Source organism: Monodelphis domestica, chromosome 4 (assembly GCF_027887165.1).
Source record: "Monodelphis domestica isolate mMonDom1 chromosome 4, mMonDom1.pri, whole genome shotgun sequence".
Taxonomy (NCBI): domain Eukaryota; kingdom Metazoa; phylum Chordata; class Mammalia; order Didelphimorphia; family Didelphidae; genus Monodelphis; species Monodelphis domestica.
This window is the reverse complement of record NC_077230.1, coordinates 446,687,976-446,711,408: the sequence shown is the minus strand read 5'-3', so window position 1 is coordinate 446,711,408 and position 23,433 is coordinate 446,687,976. Positions and strand designations below refer to the sequence as shown.

General features: G+C 38.2%; 2 protein-coding genes across 7 annotated transcripts in view; one reads left to right on the top strand and one right to left on the bottom strand.

Moving 5' to 3' along the window:
- The window catches only part of VN2R610 (vomeronasal 2 receptor 610), a 43,100-nt gene extending 40,368 nt beyond the window's left edge, over positions 1-2,732 (top strand). Inside the window, 1 exon segment of the mRNA NM_001099593.1 lies at positions 1,789-2,732. Within this exon segment, the coding sequence (NP_001093063.1) occupies positions 1,789-2,732 (944 nt within the window).
- LOC100619140 (zinc finger protein 420-like) overlaps positions 590-23,433 on the bottom strand; it is a 69,096-nt gene continuing 46,252 nt past the window's right edge. For all 6 annotated transcript variants that reach the window (XM_056825852.1, XM_056825855.1, XM_056825856.1 and 3 more), the window contains one exon: positions 590-21,578. In XM_056825852.1, the coding sequence (XP_056681830.1) occupies positions 19,198-21,578 (2,381 nt within the window). In that variant the 3' untranslated portion in view covers positions 590-19,197. The remainder of the gene's footprint in view (positions 21,579-23,433) is intronic.

Below are 23,433 nucleotides of genomic sequence, written 5' to 3'. Positions count from 1 at the left end.
AAATTTTTACTTTAAATCTACTGATTTTAAACTAACTGCCCTCCCTGTGAAAAACTACTAGTACCAGCATTCTAAACTAGGAATCCAGGAACAGCTTAAGAAATCAACTTAGAAACTATAAGTGGGTGGGGATGAATAGCATGAGTTCACTTCTCCATGATGAAAAATGACTAGGGAAGGCTAGAAAATCCTTGTGGATTTAGGGAGGTGGCCACAGGGATTGGGGAATCTCACCCTCTGAGCAGAGTCTTGAATCAGAGATAGCAGTGGGAGGCTGCAGAGGATCAGCACATCAGATGGGTGTGCAAGAGTGGTAGGAGCAGAGGGGCTGGGAGGCAGGAAGCAGGAACACAGCTGCAACAGTGGCAGCAGCTGTAGTGGGGGTCGCATGGGCTCAAGCCCATGGTGGGAAAACAGGTAGATGGGCAGAAGTGTAGGGATGCCTGGCCACTAGGCCCTCAAGATGAGTGGAGACCAGGCAAACTCACCATCTTCACGATAAGGCTATCTGCTCAAAAATTTTGAGAATTCATTTCCTGAAGTGGCTGTCCATAAATGTAAAGATTAAAATTAATATTCAATAACTAAGTATTATATTTTTAAATTTTATTAACAATAACTAGAGTAAAAGCTACCCAAACCAGCCTGGTCACAAGAGAAGAGAGACAGGGGGAGGAGTTACAGAGCTTTTAAACAATTACATGAAGACTCAATTGTGCACAAGGAGAAAAGGATTCTAGGTAATATAGAAAGGTATTTAGGGTAATATAGTTTTAAAGGTTCAAGAATTTCTAACTATACACATTCCACAATATTGTTGTTACAGTGTACAATTTTGTACTGTTTATTTCATACTACATCAGTTCATGTAGGTCTTTCCAGTTTTTTTCTGAAATCATCCTGTTTATCATTTTTTTACAGCATACTAATATTTCATTACCAATATATACCACAATTTGTTTCCCAATTGATTGACATCCTTTCAATTTCCAATTCTTTGCCACCACAAAAAGAGCTGCTATAAATATTTTTGTACAGGTAGGTCCTTCCCTCTCTTTTTCCATCTCTTTGGAGTACAGATCTAGTTGTGTTATTACTGGAGCAAAGGGTATGCATTGTTTAATAGACCGTGGGGCACAATTCCAAATTGTGTAGCTATAATTCTAACTCAAGCTTTTCTTACTTTTTACTTGGTCTTGGTAATATGTCCTAATTGGTCTTTCTATTCTCTCCTTCAAGTTCACCCTCTCCAAAGCTGCTAAACTAATTTTCCTAAGTCACAATTTTCATTATGTCATTTATTTCCTGATCAACATTTCATTATTAGGTCTAGGATAAACTCTTAGTTTAACATCCAAAGTTCTTGTACAATTCACATCCAAACTGCTCTGAAGGCATATCATAGTGGACTTATTCATGGGATCTCTTTTCCATCTAAACAGGATGTGCTCCACATTTCACATTCTATCCCTTGCCTCTGTGACGTTCCCAAGGCTGTCCTCATGCTTGGAACACGAAACCTCCCATTTTCCCCTTTTGATATTCTTATATGCCTTCAAGGTACATGTAATCTTCCTTTCACTAAACCTTCCCCATTTGGTTCTCTTTCCCTCATCAAATCACTTGAGTTGGCTCATTTGCATATATGTTGCATATCAGAAGTAAAGTAAACATATGATCCTGGTGGGCAGGGAATGTCACATTTAAAAATTTTATTTTATGTCTCCACTGTCTTGTATAGGGTCTTGAATGCAGTTAATAATTTGCTCATTGGTTACTAAATTGCAGATATGGACAGTTGTATGAAGTGCCCAGAAGATCAGTATCCAAACAGAGGGAAAGATGGGTGCCTCCCAAAGGCAGTGACCTTCCTCAGTGTAGAAGAACCTTTGGGATGGACACTGACCTGCATGGCTATTTCCTTTTCTCTCCTCACACTTCTGATCCTCATCCTCTTTATAAAGCATCAAGATACTCCCATTGTCAAAGCCAACAACAAGGTTCTCAGCTACACTCTCCTCATCTCTCTCATCTTTTGCTTCCTCTGTTCTTTGCTTTTCATTGGCCATCCCACCACAGTAACCTGTCTTCTTCGGCAGACAACATTTGGAATTGTGTTCACAGTGGCAGTTTCCTCTATTTTGGCCAAAACCATCATGGTGGTTCTGGCTTTCAAGGCCACAAGACCAGGGAGCAGGATCAGGATGTGGGTGCAGCCTAGCGTGGCCAATTCTCTTGTCCTCATATGCTCTGGGATCCAAGTGATTCTCTGTGGGATCTGGCTGGGAATTTTGCCCCCATTCCTAGGTACAGACCCACACTCTGAACCTGGTCACATCATCATTGAATGTAAGGAAGGCTCTTCAATTGCTTTCTATTGTGTCCTGGGCTACATGGGTGTCCTGGCCTTGGCCAGCTTCATAGTGGCTTTTTTAGTCAGGAACCTTCCTGACACCTTCAATGAAGCCAAGTTCATCACATTCAGCATGTTGGTCTTCTGCAGTGTGTGGATCTGCTTCCTCCCCACATATCAGGGTTCCAAGGGGAAAGCTATGGTAGCCATGGAGATTTTTGCCATCTTGGCCTCCAGTGTTGGGTTACTGGGCTGCATCTTTATTCCCAAGTGCTATGTGATCCTGATAAGACCAGACAAGAATGCTCTGGAAGGGTTAAGGAATAAAGCAGAAACCAGAGCCAAGAACCTTGCCACAGAGGCTCTTCCAAGGGTATGAGAAATACTGGACAAAACATCGACATTAGCTGTAAATAGCAGTGATTAAATATCTTGTATCATACCTGCCCTTTTGCCAACTCCATGGGTTAAGAATTCCTTTTGAATTTCTCCTCTTGTCTCAGTGGAATAGTGACCCTCAAATCTAGTTCTTAAATTTGAAATAAAATGAAATGAAAATTTGTTTAAAGCAATGTTTTTGTTCCCTTTACTCCCTAGTTTCTGCCCATCCTTAGGATTTTCTGGGCTTAATACTTGCTACCTAAGCCTATTCTTGCTACATTTCTTCAACACATCTTTCTTGAGTTCCTCACTTATAGAAACTGCCTCCCTAATAACTGCCTCTGCTCCCATTTTAAGGACTCAATTCCATTCACAGCTAGTTTTTCTATTCTGTTTCCCTGCTCTAGTTGCCTCTATACTTTCTTTTTTTCCTTACTCAAAGATATTTTATTCTCCCAATTGTATGTAATAAAAATTTTCAATACACATTTTCTGAAATTATAAAATCCAAATTTCCTCCCTCCCTTTTCCCCCTTCCCCCTCTCAGAGATGGTAGGCAATTTGATATGGGCTATTGTTGTCAAGCAAAATATAATTCCATATTGGCCATTGTGACAGAATACTCCTATAAAACCAAACTCCCAAAATAAACTGTAAATAAACTAATGTGAAAAATAGTATGTTTTGATCTGCATCTGACTCCAGCAGTTCGTTCTCTTGAGGTGGATAGCATTCTTTGTTATAAATACTTCGAATTATCCTGGATTATTGTATTGTTGAGAAAAGCCAAGTCTCTCAATTAATTATCATACAGTATTGCTGTTAACGTGTACAGTGTTCTCCTGGTTCTGTTTATTTCACTCTGCGTCACTTCATTTGGGTATTTCCAGCTCTTTCTGAAATAATCCTGCTCATCATTTTTAATACTACAAGAGTATTCCATCACCAATGTAAACCACATTTGTTCAACCATTCCCAAATTGATAGACATTCTCTTAATTTCATTCCTTGCTACCACAAAAAAAAAAAATATATATATATATATATAAACATTTTTGTACTAGTAGATCCTTTATCCTTTTTTTGTGATTTATATAAACCATTAAAGAATATGTGTAATTTTATAATACTTTGAGAATAGTTTCAAATTGCCCTCCAGAATGATTGGATCAGTTCACAACTCCATTAACAATGTATTAGTGTTCCAGTTTTCACATTCCCTTCCAACATTTATCACTTTCCTTTACTGCCATATTGGCCAAGCTGATAGGCGTGAGGTGATACCTCAGTTATTTTAGAATAGACCAAGGATTTGTTAGCTCTGTGTAATTTCAATCTGTTGCCCTAAAAACTATGATCTCCAGCAAAACTACTATCCCCAGAAAAACTACAATTCCCAGTGTAGTATATGCCACTATTAGGGGAATTATGGTAATAAGGAAGTGTTAGAGCAGTAACACCAGGAAACAAACTAGGGGAATGACTTGAGTCTTGGGCTCCTCCTCTTACACTACTTCCTGTTCCCTTTCAACTGTCTTGAAATGTTCTTCTCAGAAATGGTAAGCTTGAAGACTTCCCCTAATAACTAAATCTCACAAATCAAATCTTTTAACTAAGAGGTCTTTTATTCTTTTGGGTAGAGGAGGTAAGTAGAGGGTGGGGGTGAGAGGAAAATAGGTCTCCCTATATTTTCTAAGTTATCCCTGTTGATTGAAGAGTTCAAGATGTATTCAAATTCAGGAAACAAAATTATCTCTCCCTAAGGGAAAGATATTTGTTGATAACAAATGCTAGCAGGTTTCTTTTGGGTTCAACCCAAGAGTCTTCTCAGCATTCAGTCTTATGAATAAGCAATAACCAAAGAGAGAGTTTGTCTTCCACCTGCTCATCCAATAGCCAGAGAAGGAAGTGAAGTTCAAGCAACTGGACTTTCCTAACTGCCCCCTTCAAGATTCCATTGGAACACTGTCACTCCTCCTTTGCCCTTCCTCCAATGATTGACATTCCAAGAGTTTTAAGCTTCTTGCTTTTTCTGCAGATCCATTTGGTATTGCCATATCATCAATTACACCAGTACCCTACTCTCTTCCTGTATTTATGTGCTGACATATACAGGAGATAAATTTGGTGGAGTTCTGTTTCTTGACCTCTCTTTCCTTCCTGTGGAGACGTTGATGGAGCAGGCATTTTGAACAGGTATAAAAACTTAGTCATGTGGTTCTCTTTTGTCAGATAATGAACTCTATAAATATAATACTTGAAGTATTACACATTAATTTAAATCCTCTGTTTATCCTGACCAGAAGTGGGGTCCAAAACCCTTAATTCTCTCTGACTAGATTAGTTTGAAAAGAAACCACTTTTCCTCCCATGGCTTTTTGCCCTTTCCCCCTTCCAAAGGATTCTCTTCATTCCCAGCATTGCTGCTGCTCCTGCTCCTGTTCCTCCAGCTGCTGTTGCTGTTGATCCTGCTGATTGGAGACACTCTTGGGAGGTTTAAAAAGTGCAGATCCCTCTTTTCATTGCATTGCCAACAGATGTTGTTTACTCACTGTTTGCCTTGGAAGCCCAGATGTGTTTCCCTTAGGCAAGAGAGCTTCTACACTCTTAACTCCCTGTCAATGGGGCAGGGGAAGCAAGCTGTTGTTTTACCCCTAGGGGTGTATAATTGAAAAATCTGTTACCCTAAGAAAGAACTACATTTCCTGGGAGTCCACTGACTTCCTGTCATTACATACTTCCTGTAGAGAGGGGATAAATATTGAGTGGGTGGTCCTGCCCTTCTCTCTTTCTTGGGCTTGCAACCAGCATGGTGGAGGTGGTAAGTTAAGCATGGGGATTTTGAAATTAATCAGCCATGGGCACATGGACTTAATTTGTATCCCTCATTCCTTTATTCCTAATGATCCTTTAAACAAATCTCCTAAAACAAAATGTTTATTATTGAGACTAATTTTAATTTTTGCAGTGATGGCAACCACTTGGTGAAAAGAATTCTCAATTTTTTTTAAGATAGTCTAGTATAAAAATTTTTAAAGCCACATTTCTCCTGCCAAAAAAAAAAAATAATTCGCCCACCCATCCACCCTTGAGAACAACAAACTCTCTACTTCCTCTTTCTCTACTTTTTGCCCAGTAGCCTTACTGGCCTGGCTGCATTAGTTTGAAGGACTTATCCCGGGACTTTTGATTAAGAAGAGATAAGCCATTTCTCTTGCCTATCTGCTTGAGCCCATGTTCCTCAGTTCCTCACTGCTGCCTCTGGCATGACTGCTCCTGATTTCACTCACTCCAGCTACTAATTCCAGGAGCCTTCTTCTTACTCATTCTTCTGCTACTTGTAAAAATGGAGACTTGAACCTGGTACATCAATCCCCAGAAGTCCTTGGACACTTCCCAGGATGCTTTGTAATCTCACTGAAATCCTCACCCAGGTGGGATCAAAAGTTCTATTTAACTGGTTGTAAAAGCCTACTGAGTCTCTTTCCTATTTCCACTTCCAAGCAGACGCATCTCTCTACCTAGCAGGCAAGATGTGAGTGGTTGTGAATGGGCTCTCTGGGCCTAGACACATGCCTTTCTTACTTGTATCTTCTTAAGTTCTTAATGTTAAATAAAACTCTAAAAATATAATACTCCTTGACAGAGAAACTAATTTTTACCTGCCATAGCTTAAACCCCAAAATTTTAATCTTAACAGTCTGCTGGTGATCTAGCCTCCTGGGTTGTCCCAGGAGGGGACAACCTGACCTTCTTGATCCCAGTCACTCATCCTCCTGTTCCAGCCCCCCCCCCCCAGCCCTGGTAGCTGCCCCTGTTACTAATCCTGCCAGGTTGCTGCTTGCTGCTACTGAGAAGCTAGGAGTTCTTGGAGCCACTCTCTGGGCTAGTGTTTTACCTCAGGGGGGAAAGGAAAGGAGAAGGAAATTAGTCTTCCAAACAGGAAGTAAGATTATAAGCATGGTGTACTCTACAAAAGAGCAGTAGCTTGCCTATTTCAAACAATTTCTACCATTCATGAGTGCACTGATCCTTCCACTTATCTTGCCTGAGATTCAGGGGAGAAATTCATCTCCCTTCAACCCTTTGCCACTTGGGCCTGCCCATTCTCTAAGATTCATCCAGTTTGAGATTCCTCAAACCCATGTTCTCCCTCACTACAGGAAATAGCACAGTTCTGACAAAAGGAATCTGAACAGATAAAGGAACTTTATTTTTCCTTTGTTTTGTTTTTTAATTTTTTTAATTTTAGTTAGTCAATTTAGAATTTTTTTCTTTGGTTAAAGAGTAATGCTCTTTCCCTCCCCTCCCCCCACCCCTCCCATAGCTGACATACAATTCCATTGGGCTTTACATGTGTCCTTGATCAAAACCTATTTCCACATTGTTGTGTTTGCACTAGGGTGATCATTTAGAGTCTATATCCCAATCATATCTCCATCAACACATGTGATCAAGCAGTTTTTTTTTCCTGTGTTTCTGTTCCCACAGTTTTTCCCCTGAATATGGATAGTGTTTTTTCTCATGAATCCCTCCTAATTGTTCTGGTTCATTGCACTGCTAATACTTAAGAAATCCATTACATTCAATTGTACCACAGTGTATCAGTCTCTGTACATTGTTCTTCTGGTTCTTCTCCTTTCACTCCATCAGTTTGTGAAGATTGGATTTAGCTCTCCATTGATTGTAACAATGAAGGTACTTAATTCTCACCTTATAGTGAAGATAGAAGTTTAAGCCAAGTCTATTTTTATATCTTAATACAAAAAGGTGTTAAGTGACTACAAAGGTTAAATTAATCCCAAAAAGATCAAGTAACTCACAAAAGGTTAACTTAACAAAGAAATGTTAAGTAATTCTAAAGATATAATCAAAGCAAAGAAGATGAGAACTAAAAGTATAGGAAATCCTGGAGAAAAGCCTTTGATATGATTGGTAGACGTGAAAATTTAGATGAGGAGACACAAGGGTGAAAGGTCTATATATCTGGGTTTTTTGCTCTCTCCTGCACCTTATTGGCAATGGAGAGTTAGCTGAGAGCAGCGTGGCTACAAGCTATTTGTCTGGTTTGGTGGCTGAGTTTCCTCCTTTACTTTTCCAACTTTATCCCATTAGAAGCCTCCAATCTTCTTCAGAGACCTAGAGGCGGGAATTTTAAACTTCCCCTGGCACAGGCCAAGCAGGAGGAATCCTATATCCTCTTCCCTCCTTCTCCTTAAATTCCTTCCCTCTATAGTAATTAAATTACCATAAATTTCCAGACTGATTTGGGTATTTTATTTGGGATTTTCCCCGGTGACCAATTAAATCTAGATTTTAAATCACAACCCTAAAATCATCTTGACAATAGTGCCAATCAAGCACAAGGTCAAAGAGACCAAACCAGTCCTACGTGGATTGATGAAATTCTGCACAAAGAGTGCAAGGACTTGGTCATGTGTGAGACTCGAGGTTGTGGCTATTTAACATGTGTTAAATGCAGGTCTTCTTTGTACCACAACTCATATATAAAATACACGACATCGATTTTTGGCTCCATCCTGGCTCCCATTTGCTCCTATAATCTAGTTCCTTTTCTCTCTTATAGTAGGGCAACTTCCTGTAGTCTTGGCTGCAAATGGGTAAGTGAAATATTACTCATCTTGTCCTACAGACTTGTGGAATAAGAAATTACTTTAATTGGGCCCTGATTCAAGGATCTGTTATAAACTTATTTTTCTTTTACTTAGAATTTTTACACATGATACTTTGACAATCTATATTTCATCCAGAATGCTGGCAAATATAATGATTCAGGCAGGCTGTGAAATTTACCTGTGTGATTTCACTTGTCTAAAGGGGAATACAGAAATATTGCCACCTAAGAAGTCTACTATTCTGCTTTGTATATGACAGGCAGTATATACATTTTAATTCTTAATATTCTTCTTTAAGCCCTTACCTTTGTCTTGGAATCAATACCATGTATTTGTTCCAAGCGTAATAGTTAAAATTAAATCTCAATTTTAAAAATATTATATTTTAGATTTATTAGGGATCATAAGAAATAAAGGAATAAAGAGATACAAAATTAAAGACCACGTGTCCATGGCTGATCAGCCAGTTCAAAACCCCCACCTTACTATCTCCACCATGCTTCCTGCAAGCAAAAGAGAGTAGGTCCCTGCTTAATATCCCCTGTCTACAGGAAGTACATAATGACAGGAAGTTCATGTGCTCCTGGGAAATGTAATTCTTTTCTTGGGAATAGATTTTCAATTATACATTCCCCTCCCCCCCAAGATCCGTGGAAGACTAGTCTCTCCAATGGAGCTTGTCAACATAACCAACTTTGAAATTAGAATAATTGGAGGACAAAAGGAAAAGAGAGCAAAACCAATGATTGTTAGGCACATTGACAAAAAGCCAGTTAGGAGACAGTCCCCTTCAGCAAAAGAGTATACATACAAAACAAATGCATTCAACCCCACACAGTTCAAATCACCACATCCCAAAGGTCACTCTGGATCCTCTGGGGCAGTGTGTTGTCTTTGTAGGCATCTTCGTGGTGTCTTCTCCAAACAGTTCACTTTCTGGATTCAGAGAGGTAGCACGTTTTTTATGCTAAAATTACTCTCAAAAGGAATTTAAACTTTGCAATTTATAATAATAATAATAATACATCCCCCTGAAGAGGGTGTTGAAAAACGCAGGGATCACTTGGGAATGTACGGCTGAGTTATGAGGTATATGATTCAGTTGGTTAGAGAAATGAAAACCAAAAAGAAGAGTGAAAAGATAACTTTTGGATGAAATATAGACAATTAAAATATTATGTGAAAAAATTCTAAGTAAAGGAAAATAAACCTATAATAGGTCCTTGAATGTAATTATGCACTTTCCCAGCCAGCAGCCAGGATTACAGAAAGTTTTTGCCACACAATGAAAGACAAATAAGGACTATATTATAGGAGCCAGGTAGGAGCCAAATTTGAGATACTTGGTAGAATGTGGGACAAAGAAGACCTGCCTTTGACATATGTAAAAACAGCCGCAACCTCAAACCCCAAACAACTTCAAGTCCTCTTGTGGTTGATTCAAAATTTCATTAATCCCATTGAAATTGGTTGGTCTCTTTGACCTTGTGCTCAATCGGCACTATGCAGTTTAGCTTTGTGCTTCTTTGGCATTGTGCAATGGCTCTTTTTGTATTTTCTTCTCCTGGAATCAAACAGAATCATTAAGCAAAGTCCCATAATTTTTTTAAACAATCAATGGAATCATTTTTATGGTTTAAAGTTTTTGGGGTATCCATTGATATTAGGGCAAATGTATTTTAAACTTGTATTACTGCAAAATCAAAAAATAATTAAAGAAAAATCTTCTCAATACAACTGTTGACATGTGCTTCAAATACAAAAAGGAGAGGAAAAATAAAACTCATACTATATTGCACATCAAAGAAAAACAATTTAAAAGTTTTAAAAATCAAAAATATATAGCTTATAATCAGTGACACAATACAAAGGTTTCTCACCAAAAATGAGATCCATTTCCTTTTTAACTTGGCCATGAAGCATGGTGTAGGTATATTATGATTTTCAGAATAAAACAGTAATACAATAGATAACACACAATCAAGGAAGTACCAAAGTCTCCAAAATTCACAATAGCCCAGTTAATTACAATAGCAAACAAACCCACTATCATATTTCATATAATTTGTGATATGACATAAAAAAACGTATGAACTGATGGATATTTGTCACAATTTTTATATATGTAGCAAATCTTTCAACCTTGGCAAATATATTTTTAAACAAAGTAAAACTTATTTGGGTCTAGAGCATCACCAAAAATCTAGATTATTCTGGTGGAAGTAAATTAAACTGAAGAGTATTGCAGGAGCTCTTTTTGGCTTCCTGCTTCACAGAAACACCTTGGTAGTGTGAAGATTGGATTTAGCTCTCCCCTGATTGTAACCATAAAGATACTTAGCTCTTCTTTATTGTGAAGATTAAATTGTAATCCCTTGATTGTAACAATGAAGGTATTTAGATCTTCCTTTATTGGGAAGATTGAATTGTAATGCACAATCTATTTTTAGATCTTAATCCCCAAAAGGTGATAACTCAGTATTTTAAGTAGAACTACAATTTTTAACTACAAAAAGGTGTTAACTAACTACAAAAGGTGAACTAACAAAAAAAATTATAATCTAACCAAAGAAGGTGTGAAGTAAAGAGTGGGCAATCGTGGAGAGGAGCATCTGCTGTGATTTGTAGATGTGAAATTTAGGGAAAGTGACACAAGAAAAAGATTTTTAAAAAGAGGACCATGGAAGGGATTCGAAAAGATAGATGGAAGAACTCTGACTTGGAGTTCGACTGGAGAACAGACACTTGAGGAGAGACTGGAAGAGTAACTGGACCCTGGAGGAGCTTGTGCAAGAGACCTCAGAATGCTTTCCTTTTAGATGGTCACCATTGGTGAGTGAAAGGCTGACTTAGTAACCCTGCCTTTCTCGGAGGTGTAAGCCTGTGAGAAAGGCCCATTGTCTTGAGACTCTTTTCCCTAATTTGGGCCTTAGAATTTCTACCTTTAGTAATTCATGTTGGGATTTAGAAATTAAATCCATGGTGACCTATATAAATATTCAGAGTCCAACCACAATTTAAATTTAACAGTAGGAACATTTCTTTGTTTCTCTACCTTTAATATAACGTTCCTTATAATATAAATGTTTTTTTAAAAATCATCCAATTGGAAACTACTAGTTAATTAAAATTACTTCTGAAGACGCCTTAGAATTACCACTTATATTCTTAGGTCATTAAATTCTCCAAAGGTTGTTGGCCAGTTTGAGTACATCCATCATCTATGTGACAATTAAATGCAAAATGGAAAAAAAAAGCTGTTTATGGGATTTTATAATATTTTTTCAGTAGTCATAGGGGAAAGGTAACAGAATAAATCTAATAGTTAAAAAATAGTAGATTAAACTGATTCAGTGTATCAGAATAGTATTAAATACATTAATATATGAACTTAAAACAACAAAATTAAATCTTAAATAAGACAATCAACAAAATACAGTAAAATAAAGAGACTTTCATAAAACAATGGATTCTGAAAAAGGCTTAATATTTTCACCTCCAAACTCTAAAGTTCCTTTCTCTATCCATTCAGATTCCTTTTGTCAGAATTCTTGGATCTCCCATAGCGAGGGAGAACTCCTTGCTAAGCATAGTCTGAAGGAATCCCAAATTGGATGAATCTTATAGACTAGGCAGGCCCAAAGGGAAAAGGGTTGTAGGGAGAAGAATTTCTCCCCTGAATCTCAGGCAAGATAAGTGAAAGGATCAGTGCACTCATGAGTGATAAAAGCTGTTTGAAATAGGCAAGGTACTGCTCTTTCATCGAGTATGCCATGCTGGCAATTTACTTCCTGTTTGGAAGACTAACTTCCTTCTTCCCTTCCCCTTCCCCCTTAGGTAAAATTCTAGGAATCAGTTTGTTTCTCTAGCCACGTGGAGAGGGAGTTAGGAGGCTAATCATTGCCTAAGGAAAATACACCTTGGGTTTTTACCAGTTGCCCAGAGAGCGGCTCCAAGTTTGTAAGTTCTTAAGATACAGTAGCAGCTACCAGCAGTTTGGGACCTGGGACTGGGGTTGGGGCTGGATGAGCAAACGGGGTTGGGGCCAGAGATCAGGAGGAAGCAGTATCAGCAATGCCAGAGGCAGCAGTGAGGAACTGAGGAACATGGGCTCAAACAAATGGGTGAGAGAAGTGACTTATCTCCTCTTCTCCAAGAGTCCCCTGGCGAAAAGTAGCCCAGCCTGTAGGGAGAGTGACCAGGCAAAAAGTAGGGAAAGAAAAAAAATCAGCAGAGTTCTCTCAGGGTGGGTGGGTGGGTGCAAAACCTTGTCATGAGAAATGTGGCTTAAAAATTTTTATCTAGGCTTTCTTAAAAATTTTGAGAGTTTTTTCTCATTCCCTCTGATTGCCATAATATAAGAGAGAAAAAAACTAGATTTTTGTGTAAAAGGGAAGTATCATTCCCTGGTTTGAACTTTCATCATTTCTCAGGGATAGGGGAGCCAGAACAGCCGACTCTTAGGTACTTTGATATAAATTATTCCACAAGGAGTCCTGTGTCTTAACATATGAGTTTTCTCATCCCTTCATGGTCGCCAAATAAAATGTAAAGGGTGAAAAGGGGTTATTTTACAAAAGATATGACTGAATTATATTTTAAAATAGGGTCACCAGGAATTTAATTAATTCCAAAGAAATTTATTTACAATTTATTTACAAAATATAGAAAGAGTGAAGTAAGAAAGTCAAGAGAGAGGATAGGGTAAGATATCTAGCCTAAGTACTAAGTAATTTACTCCTGGCCCCTGACTCAACCCAGACAGGGAGAATTAGTTTCAGTTGGCCCTGGCAAATCCATGGACCCTTTGCAAGTCTCTCTCAAGAGGATAGGTTTCTCCTAAGGTTAGTCTCTTCAAAAAAATTCATCAGTTAAGAATGAGCTTTTTCACTCACCACATGTCAGCCCAAAGAAAGGGATTTAAGAACAGCCTCATCAGGAACAGGGTCTCAGGTTCAGTTATCAGATTCTTCTTCAGTCTTCACTTCAAAGAATGAAGAACTCTCTTTTGCATCAAACTGGGAAAAATCTTTATAACAAAAAACCTTTGACAAAGGTCTAATTACTCAAATTTATGAGAAGCTATATCAATTGTACAAAAAAATCAAGCCATTCCCTAATTGACAAGTGGTCAAGGGACATGAATAGGCAATTTTCAGATAATGACATCAAAACTATTAATAAACACTTGAAAAGATGTTCTAAATCTCTTATAATCAGAGAAATGCAAATAAAAACAACTGAGGAACCACCTCACACCTTGCAGATTGGCTAACATGATAGCAAAGGAAACTCATGAATGCTAGAGGGGATGTGTCAAAATTGGGACATTAATGCATTGCTGGAGGAGTTGTGAATTGATTCAACCATTCTGGAAGGCAATTTAGAACTATATCCAAAGGGCCCTAAAAGACTGTCTGCCCTTTCATCCAGCCATAGGACTGCTGGGTTTGTACCCCCAAAGAGATAATAAGGAAAAAGACCTGTACAAGAATATTCATAGCTGCGCTCTTTGTAATGGCAAAAAATTGGAAAATGAAGGGATGCCCTTCAATTAGGGAATGGCTGAACAAATTGTGGCATTTGTTGGTGATGGAACACAATTGTGCTGAAAGGAATAATGAACTAGAGGAATTCCATGTGAACTGGAATGACCTCCAGTAACTGATGCAGAGTGAAAGGAGAAGAACTAGGAGAACACTATACACAGAGACTGATACACTGTGGCACAATCAAATAGAACAGACTTCTCTACTAGCTGCAATGCAATGATCCAGGACAATTCTGAGGGACTGATGAGAAAGAACACTATCCACATCCAGAGGAAGAACTGTGGGAGCAGAAACGCAGAAGAAAAACAACTGCTTGATCACATGGGTCAATGGAGATAGGATTGGGGATGTAGACTCTAAACGGTCACCCTAGAGCAAATATTAATAATATGGAAATAGGTCTTGATCAATGACACAAGTAAAACTCAGTGGAATTGTGCATAGGCTTCAAGGTGGGTAGGAGGAGGGGAGGGAAAGAACATGAATCATGGAACAATGGGAAAAAATATTCTAAATTAAATAATTAAATAAAATTTAATAATAATAATCAATAAGGCCTTAAATCTGTTTCTCAGGCTTCAACAGTCCCAGAAAGAGTGAGCCACACAATCCTCTACCCTAGAGAACCAGAGCCCAAAAGGTCCTTTTCCAACAGCCAGCTGTAACTAACTCTCAGCCACACTCTCTATCAAAAACTGACCATTTGCACAGCAGAGGGTCTCTTAACTTAGAAATCTTTTTGCTCCCTTACCTCTTAAATATAAAAAGGGAGAAATTAAGAAAAACTCTCTCAACAGGTCACACTTCTGGAGTTCCTCATTCCTACACTGGGCATAGTGTGGATGAACCCTATATTGGATGTGTTGCAGAGACTGGGCAGGCAACAATGGCAAAGGGGTGTAGGGAGAGGACTCTCTCCTCTAAATCTTGAGATTATACAAACTGGCAGCAAGGTATCCAGTCAGTACAGCTAGGATTAGCAGCAATAAAAGACATCCTAAAACTTTGGTGAGTCTCTGCTCTTCCAGAGTAGCCCATCCTTGCAAATCTACTTCCTGTCAATAGCGGGCACTATCTTAGTGTGCACTGGCTAAAGTTAAGATGTTTGGAAGAGTAACCTTCCTTCCCCTCCCAGTTAGGAGTAAAAATGCCAACAAAAATCAGCAGCAAGAGGTAGGAAGAGAAACTCCATTTACAATCACTCTAGACAATATAAAATATTTGAGAATCTTTTTGCCAAGAAAAACACGGGAATCATATGAACACAACTACAAAACACTTTTCACACAAATAAAACTAGGTCTAAACAATTGGAAAAACATTAATTGTTCATAGGTAGGATGAGCTAATATAATAAAAATTATAATCCTACCCAATTTAATTTGATTATTCACTACTATATCTATCAAACTACCAAAAACCCTTTTTTTTTTAATTAGAAAAAAATAACAAAATTCATCTGGAAGAACAAAAAGTCAAGAAAACCAAGGGAACTAATAAAAAAAATGTGAAGTGTGGGCACCTAGCACTACTGGATCTTAAACTGAACTAAAATACACTGAACATGAAAACAATATGGTACTGGCTAAAAGACAGAAGGGTGGATCAGTGGAATAGACTAGGGGTAAATGACCTCAGCAAGCTAGTGTTCCATAAGCCCAAAGACCCCAGCTTTGGGGACACGAACTCACTATTTGACAAAAACTGCTGGGAAAATTGAAAAACAGTATGGGAAAATTAGGTTTAGATTAATTTCTCATACCTAATACCAAGATAAATTCACAATGAGTATATGACTTAAACATGAAGAGTGATATAAGTAAATTAGAGGAACGTGAAATAGCATATGTCAGATCTATGGGAAAGGAAGGAAATTTAAAACCAAACAAGAGAAAGGGAACATTACAAAATGTAAAATGAATAATTTTGATTATATTAAATTAAAAAGTCTGTATCAGTTGTCAAGTCATTCTAGGTTTTTCTGAGTTCCTCCTCCTCACTAATGACAAAGTAGGATTCTATTACAATCTTGTGCTACCATTTGCTCAGCCATTGCCCAATGGATGAGATTCCTCTTAATTTCCTGTATTTCTGTCACCCCCAAAAGAGTATCCTTAAATGTTTTATATTTTTAATGTATATAGATCTTTTCCCTTTTTGTTTTTTAATGTGCTTTGGACATACTTCAAATTGCCTTCTCCAGAATGGTTGAATTAGTTCACAACCCCAAAAGTTCATTCCTTTTTCAATTTTCAAACAACTCCTCCATGTTTTCTCACTTTCCATTTCTGTCATAATAACCAATCTAATACATGTGGGGCTGGCCTCTCAAACTTATCATTTTCATTTCTCCAAATGACAGTGATCACCCTCCTCCTCAGGAAAACACATAAAATTGAGCATAGTCATTAGGTTTTGTTGTACTATGAATCCTCTGACATGAAATAAGAGACGGTCGCTGGTTGAAAGCCTTCCTAGAGGGAATCCATCTAGAAATGATTTGTTCAGAAGATATTTTCTCCTACTGAAAAAGCTCTGGATTCTCCATTTCAATGTCTTTCTTCATTCAACACAGGAAGGAGATTTCTATCAAAAAGGAATTTTCCCTTGGAAATAAGAGATGATTGTTGCCTGGAGGCCTTACCACACTGATCATATTCCTAAAATTTTTCTCTAGTGTGGATTCTCTTATGTTAAATAAGGTAAGAGTGGCAACCATAAACTCAGTCTGACTCATGAGGTCTCTCCAATGGCGATTTTCTGACATGAAGCAACTGTGGAAAATTAAGAGAATGGTTCTCCAATTTGATTACATCCATAAGGTTTCTTTCCAGTGTGAATTCTCTGATGTATAACAGGATGACCCCTCCTTGTGAAAGCCTTTCCACACTGTGTACATTCATAAGGTTTCTTTCCACTGTGGTTTCTCTGATGTGCAGCAAGACTGATGCTGTGTGTGAAAGGCTTTCCACACTGTGTACATTCATAAGGTTTCTGTCCAGGATGGATGATCTGATGTGTAGTAAGATGGTTCCTCCGTATGAAAGCCTTTCCACACTGTACATTCATGAAGTTTTTCTCCACTGTGGATTCTCTGATGTCTAACAAGATTACTCCTCTGTGTGAAAGGCTTTCCACGCTGTGTACATTCATAAGGTTTCTCTGATGTTTAACAAGATTACTCCTCTGTGTGGAAAGCTTTCCACACCGAGTACGTTCATAAGGTTTCTTTCCAATGTGGTTTTCTGATGTACAGCAAGATTACCCCTCTGTGTGAAAGGATTTTCACACTGTGTACATTCATTAGGTTTCTCTCCAGTGTACATTCTCTGATATACAGCAAGATCATGTCTTTGTTTGAAAGGCTTGTGTACATTCATAAGGTTTCTGTGCAGTGTGAATTCTCTGATGTACAGTAAGACTCACCCTGTGTATGAAAGCTTTTCCACACTATATATTCATTAGGTTTCTATGGAGCATGGATTCTCTTATGTACAGCAAGATTACCCCTCTGTGAGAAACCCTTTCCACATTGTGTATATTCATAAGGTTTCTCTCCAGTATTGATTCTCTGATGCTTAGCAAGAAAGCTGCTCTCTGTGAAAGCCTTTCCACTGTGTACATTCATAAGGTTTCTCTCCACTGTGGATTCTCTGATGTGCAGTAATGTTAGCCCTTTGTGTGAAAGGCTTTCCACAGTGCACATTCATAAGGTTTCTCTCCAGTGTGGATTCTCTGATGATCCCTGTGTGAAGCCTTTTCCATATAATTTACGTTGATAATGTCTCTCTCCAGAGTGAATTATTTCATAGGAACCAAACTCAGAGTGCTGCCTGAAAGGTCTCCCACCTTTATTACTCATAGAAAGCATCTTTACATTTTTTACTTTTTGGATGTTGCATGAGATCTAAACTTGAGCCATAGGCGATTGAACCTTCATACATGGGCATTTCAGGTCTCTCATGTGACTGATTAAATACTACTTTTTAGGAAAGCATTTGATGTATTCACTATTGAGAAAACAGTCATTTCCTGAGGTCAATTTTCTATACTGAATTAGGACAATGTTGGTTACATTTCTTTGTATCTTCATCAAATTCAGTCACTCTTTGGATTTTTATTTACCTTGATATTAGCATCACAGATTTCTCTCAAAATGAAGTCATAGGGACACTTATTCTTGCCTCTTGGAGGGCCAGATCCTTCCACAAAAAGGCTCAGCTATGTAGACATCTCCTTCACTTCAAAATTAGTCTCTGCTTCTGAAGAAAAAAATAATGACATGAGCACAAAACAAAAAGGGACATACACACATGGAATATAAGTTCTTTCCACTAATGGCAATAAGTAAATTAATTTTTATTTGATTTTCCAAGGCCAAAAGGAGTTTTCAAATTTAAATTAGCAGAACCGGGCTTTGGATACACCATTTGGTCATGACTGCAAGATGGGAGATTTTAGAAATACTTTCCCATACAATAACAATGAAACCTCACAATGGATCTGTGATACTGACAAAACCAAGATTCTCATCATAGTTCACAACTCATGTCATATGTAAAAATTGGAGAAGTGATCTATTTTTGTCACCCCCAAAAGAATACTTAAGTGTTTTGTATTTTTAATATACATAGATCTTTTTCCTTTTTTAAATGCCCTTTGGACCTAGTTCAAATTGCCTTCTCCAAAATTGTTGAGTTATTTCACAATAACCCCTGAAGTTCATTCCTTTTTCAATCTTTTCACATCTCCTCCATGCTTTCTCACTTTCTTTTTCTGTCATAATAACCAATCTAATACATGTGGGGCTGGCCTCTCAGACTTATCATTTTCACTTCTCCAAATGAGAGTGATCACCCTCCTCCATAGGAAAACACATAAAATTGAGCATAGTCATTAGGTTTTGTTGTACTATGAATCCTCTGACATGAAATAGGAGATAATCTGTGGCTGAAAGCCTTCCTATAGGGAATCGATCTAGAAATGATCTGTTCAGAAGACATTTTCTCCTACTGAAAAAGCTCTGGATTCTCCATTTCAATGTCTTTCTTCATTCATGACAGGAATAAGATTTCTATCAAAAAGTAATTGTCGCTTGGAAAAAAAGAGATGATTGTTACCTGAAGGCCTTACCACACTGATCATATTCCTAAAGTTTCTCTCTAGTGTGGGTTCTCTTATGTCAAATAAGGTAAGAGTGGACAAGACAAGCTCACCCTGACTTATGAGGTTTCTCTTCAGTGGAATTTTTCTGACATGAAGCAACTGTGGAGCATTAAGAGAACGGCTCTCCAATTTGATTACATTCATAAGGTTTCTCTCCAGTGTGGATTCTCTTATGTATAACAAGATGGTCCCTCCGTGAGAAAGCCTTTCCACATTGTGTACATTCATAAGGTTTCTCTCCAGTGTGGATTCTCTGATGTGCAACAAGATTACCCCTCTGTTTGAAAGCCTTTCCACACTGTGTACATTCATAAGGTTTCTCTCCAGTGTGAATCCTCTGATGTATAGTAAGACTCACCCTGTGTTTGAAAGCCTTTCCACACTGTGTACATTCATAAGGTTTCTCTCCACTGTGGATTCTCTGATGTGCAGCAAGACTGATGCTGTGTGTGAAAGGCTTTCCACATTGTGTACATTCATAAGGTTTCTCTCCAGTGTGGATTCTCTTATGTATAACAAGATGGTCCCTCCGTGTGAAAGCCTTTCCACACTGTGTACATTCATAAGGTTTTTCTCCAGTGTGGATCCTCTGATGTGCAACAAGATTACCCCTCTGTTTGAAAGCCTTTCCACACTGTGTACATTCATAAGGTTTCTCTCCAGTGTGAATCCTTTGATGTATAGTAAGACTCACCCTGTGTTTGAAAGCCTTTCCACACTGTGTACATTCATAAGGTTTCTCTCCAGTGTGGATTCCCTGATGCTTAGCAAGATGACTCCTTTGTTTGAAAGCCTTTCCACATTGTGTACATTCATAAGGTTTCTCTCCAGAGTGGATTTTCTGATGGGCAACAAGAGACCCATTCTCTGTGAAAGCCTTTCCACACTGTGTACATTCATAAGGTCTCTCTCCAGTGTGGATTCTCTGATGCTTAGCAAGATTACTCCTCTGTTTGAAAGCCTTTCCACACTGTGTACATTCATAAGGTTTCTCTCCAGTGTGGATTCCCTGATGCTTAGCAAGATGACTCCTCTGTTTGAAAGCCTTTCCACACTGTCTACATTCATAAGGTTTCTCTCCAGAGTGGATTTTCTGATGTGCAGCAAGAGAGCCATTATCTGTGAAAGCCTTTCCACACTGTGTACATTCATAAGGTTTCTGTCCAGAGTGAATTCTCTGATGTTTACAAAGATGGTCCCTCCGTGTAAAAGCCTTTCCACACTGTGTACATTCATAAGGTTTCTCTCCAGAGTGGATTTTCTGATGCCTAGCAAGAGAGCTACTCTCTGTGAAAGCTTTTCCACACTGTGTACATTCATAAGGTTTCTTTCCAATGTGGTTTCTCTGATGTGCAGCAAGAGAGCCACTCTCTGTGAAAGCCTTTCCACACTGTGTACATTCATAAGGTTTCTTTACCGTGTGGATTCTCTGATGTGTAACAAGTGTGATCCTCTGTGTGAAAGCCTTTCCACACTGTGTACATTTATAAGGTTTCTGTCCAGTGTGGATTCTCTGATGTGCAGCAAGTGTGCTCCTCTGTGTGAAAGCCTTTCCACAATATGTACATTCATAAGGTTTTTCTCCAGTATGGATTCTCTGATGTGCAGCAAGTGTGCTCCTCTTTGTGAAAGCATTTCCACACTGTGTACATTCATAAAGTTTCTCTCCAGTGTGGATTCTCTGATGCTTAGCAAGATTACTCCTCAGTTTGAAAGTCTTTCCACAGTGTGTACATTCATAAGGTTTCTCTCCAGTGTGTATTCTCTGATGCTTAGCAAGATGACCCCTCTGTGTGAAAGCCTTTCCACACTGTGTACATTTATAAGGTTTCTCCCCAGTGTGAATCCTCTGATGTATAGTAAGATTCACCCTGTGTTTGAAAGTCTTTCCACACTGTGAACATTCATAAGATTTCTCTCCAGTGTGGATTCTCTGATGTCTAACAAGATGAACCCTCTGTGTGAAGCCTTTTCCATATTCTTTACGTTGATAATGTCTCTCTCCTGAGTGGATTATTTCATAGGAACCAAACTCAGAGTTCTGACTGAAAGGTCTCCCATCTTTATTACTCATAGAAAGTATTTCTACATGTTTACTTTTTGGATGTTTTGTGAGATCTAAACTTGAGCCATAGACAATTTGCCCTAGGTTATCTTGATATATGGGCATTTCTGGTCGCTTCTCATGTGACTGATTAAATCCTAATTTTTCAGGAAAGCATTTGGTATATTCACTGAACCGACAACAGTAATTTTCTGAGGTCAATTTCACATACTGATTTAGGACTGAATGTTGGTTGTATTTTTCTGGATCTTCATCAAATTCACAGTCACTCTTTGGATTTTTATTTACCTTGATTTTAGCATCACAGATTTCCCTCAAAATGAAGTCACAGGGATCCTTATTCTTGCCTCTTGGAGGGCCAGATCCTTCCACAAAAAGGCTCAGCTTTGTAGACATCTCCTTCACTTCAAAATTAGTCTCTGCTTCTAAGAAAAAAATAATAACATGAGCACAAAACAAAAAGGGACATACATACACACATTGACTATAAGTTCTTTCCTCTAATGGTAATAAGTAAACCTATTTTTATTCAATTTCTCAAGGCCAAAAGGAGTTTTCAAATTTAAACTGGAAGAACCAAGCTTTGGATACACTGTTTGGTCATAACTGCAAGATGGAAGATTTTAGAAATACTTTCCCATACAATAACAATGAAACCTCACAATGTATCTGTGATACTGACAAGACCAAGATTTTCATCATACTTCACAACTCATGTAGTATGTAAGATCTGGAGAAGTGAGCTGACCAACTTCCTTGAGTAGAATACTACTCAAACCCTGTGCCTAAGCATGCTTTGTTCATAGTATTAAACAATCTTTGTCCATTGTCCTTTCTGTCTTTCCTTTTAAAGTCATTCATTGATTAATCATATCATTTTGTCAGTCTCAGGGAACCTTCCAGATATTTCGTTTCCTTCATTTTGGATGCACCTTAACCTGAGAAACAATTTCACTCTTTTTAACTCTCAGGAAGGAAGTTGTTTCAAAGTGCAAGGTAAGTTTTCTTCTTTTCTCTATATATGCAAAGATATTATATCATTTCAGTGTGGACATACTAAATAGTCATCTTATTTTACAATCTACCACATATCATGTGTCCTACTCTATACTGAGTCCATCATGCATCTCTCAGGAAATGAACAGTATAATTCCAGGTTGGTTGGCCAGCACCCATGTATAGCCCTCCCTTTGCTACAACAGATAAAAGTATTTTGGGGTAACAGCCCTTATACACCTGGTTTCACCTCCTTCCCCTGGACAGGAGATCTTTGAGCCTTTTTTTCTCTAACAGCCATCGTGATTCCCCTCACTGAAAACCAGAGATAAATTTTGCTCTTGTAACTGGAAGCCCTGGGCATAAGGAAGAATGAAGGGATCCGGAGAGAAAAATAAAAAATCTGGTCCTCTTAATGGAAAGGGGGCAGGCAAACAAGACCTATAGAATGGTATCTAATGTATTCATTATGTGGACATTTACAGCAGTAGAGATCATGTAACACAGTTGCAATCAGAAAATTCCATCTTCATTTACCTCTTGTAATAGAAGGATAGGCACATAGAGCAGGTATTTTAAAATACTTATTGCCTTCCCTTTCATTCCTATCACCAGGTCTGGAATTTGAGGGAAGAATGAAGGAGGAATAAGGATAAACTTGCTATACTAGCCAGAATTAGGGACTTTGAGCTACACTTTCATGCTTCTTTTTAAATTTTATTTCCATATCGTTTATTTTTAGAAATGAATAATCTTATAAAACCACAACCTCAAAACAAAAACCCAAATAAACAAGTGAAAATTTGTACTCTCTCATCTGCATTTCAACTCAAACAGTTCCTTCACTGGAGGCATTCTTAGTTAGAAGTCCCTCAGAATTATACTGGACCATTGTATTGCTGAGAGTAGCTAAAGCTGTCACAGTTGAACATTCCATAACATTAGTGTTATAGTGTATAATGTTCCCCTAGTTCTGCTTATTTCCCACTGCATCAGTTCATGGGTGCTGTCCTAGCACTTTCTGAAATCATCCTGTTTGTCATTTCTTATGGCATAATAATATTCCATCACCCTCATATATGACAATTTGTTCAGCCATTCGTCAAGTGATAGACATCCCTTCAATTTCTAATTCTTTGCTACCACCAAAAGAGCAGTTACAAATATTTTCCTACAAGTAGGTCCTTTCCTTTTTTTTTTCTGATCTCTTTGTGGGAAAGACCTACTACTGGTATTACTGGATCAAAAGGTGTGCATTGTTTAGTACTTTGGGAGTTATTCCAA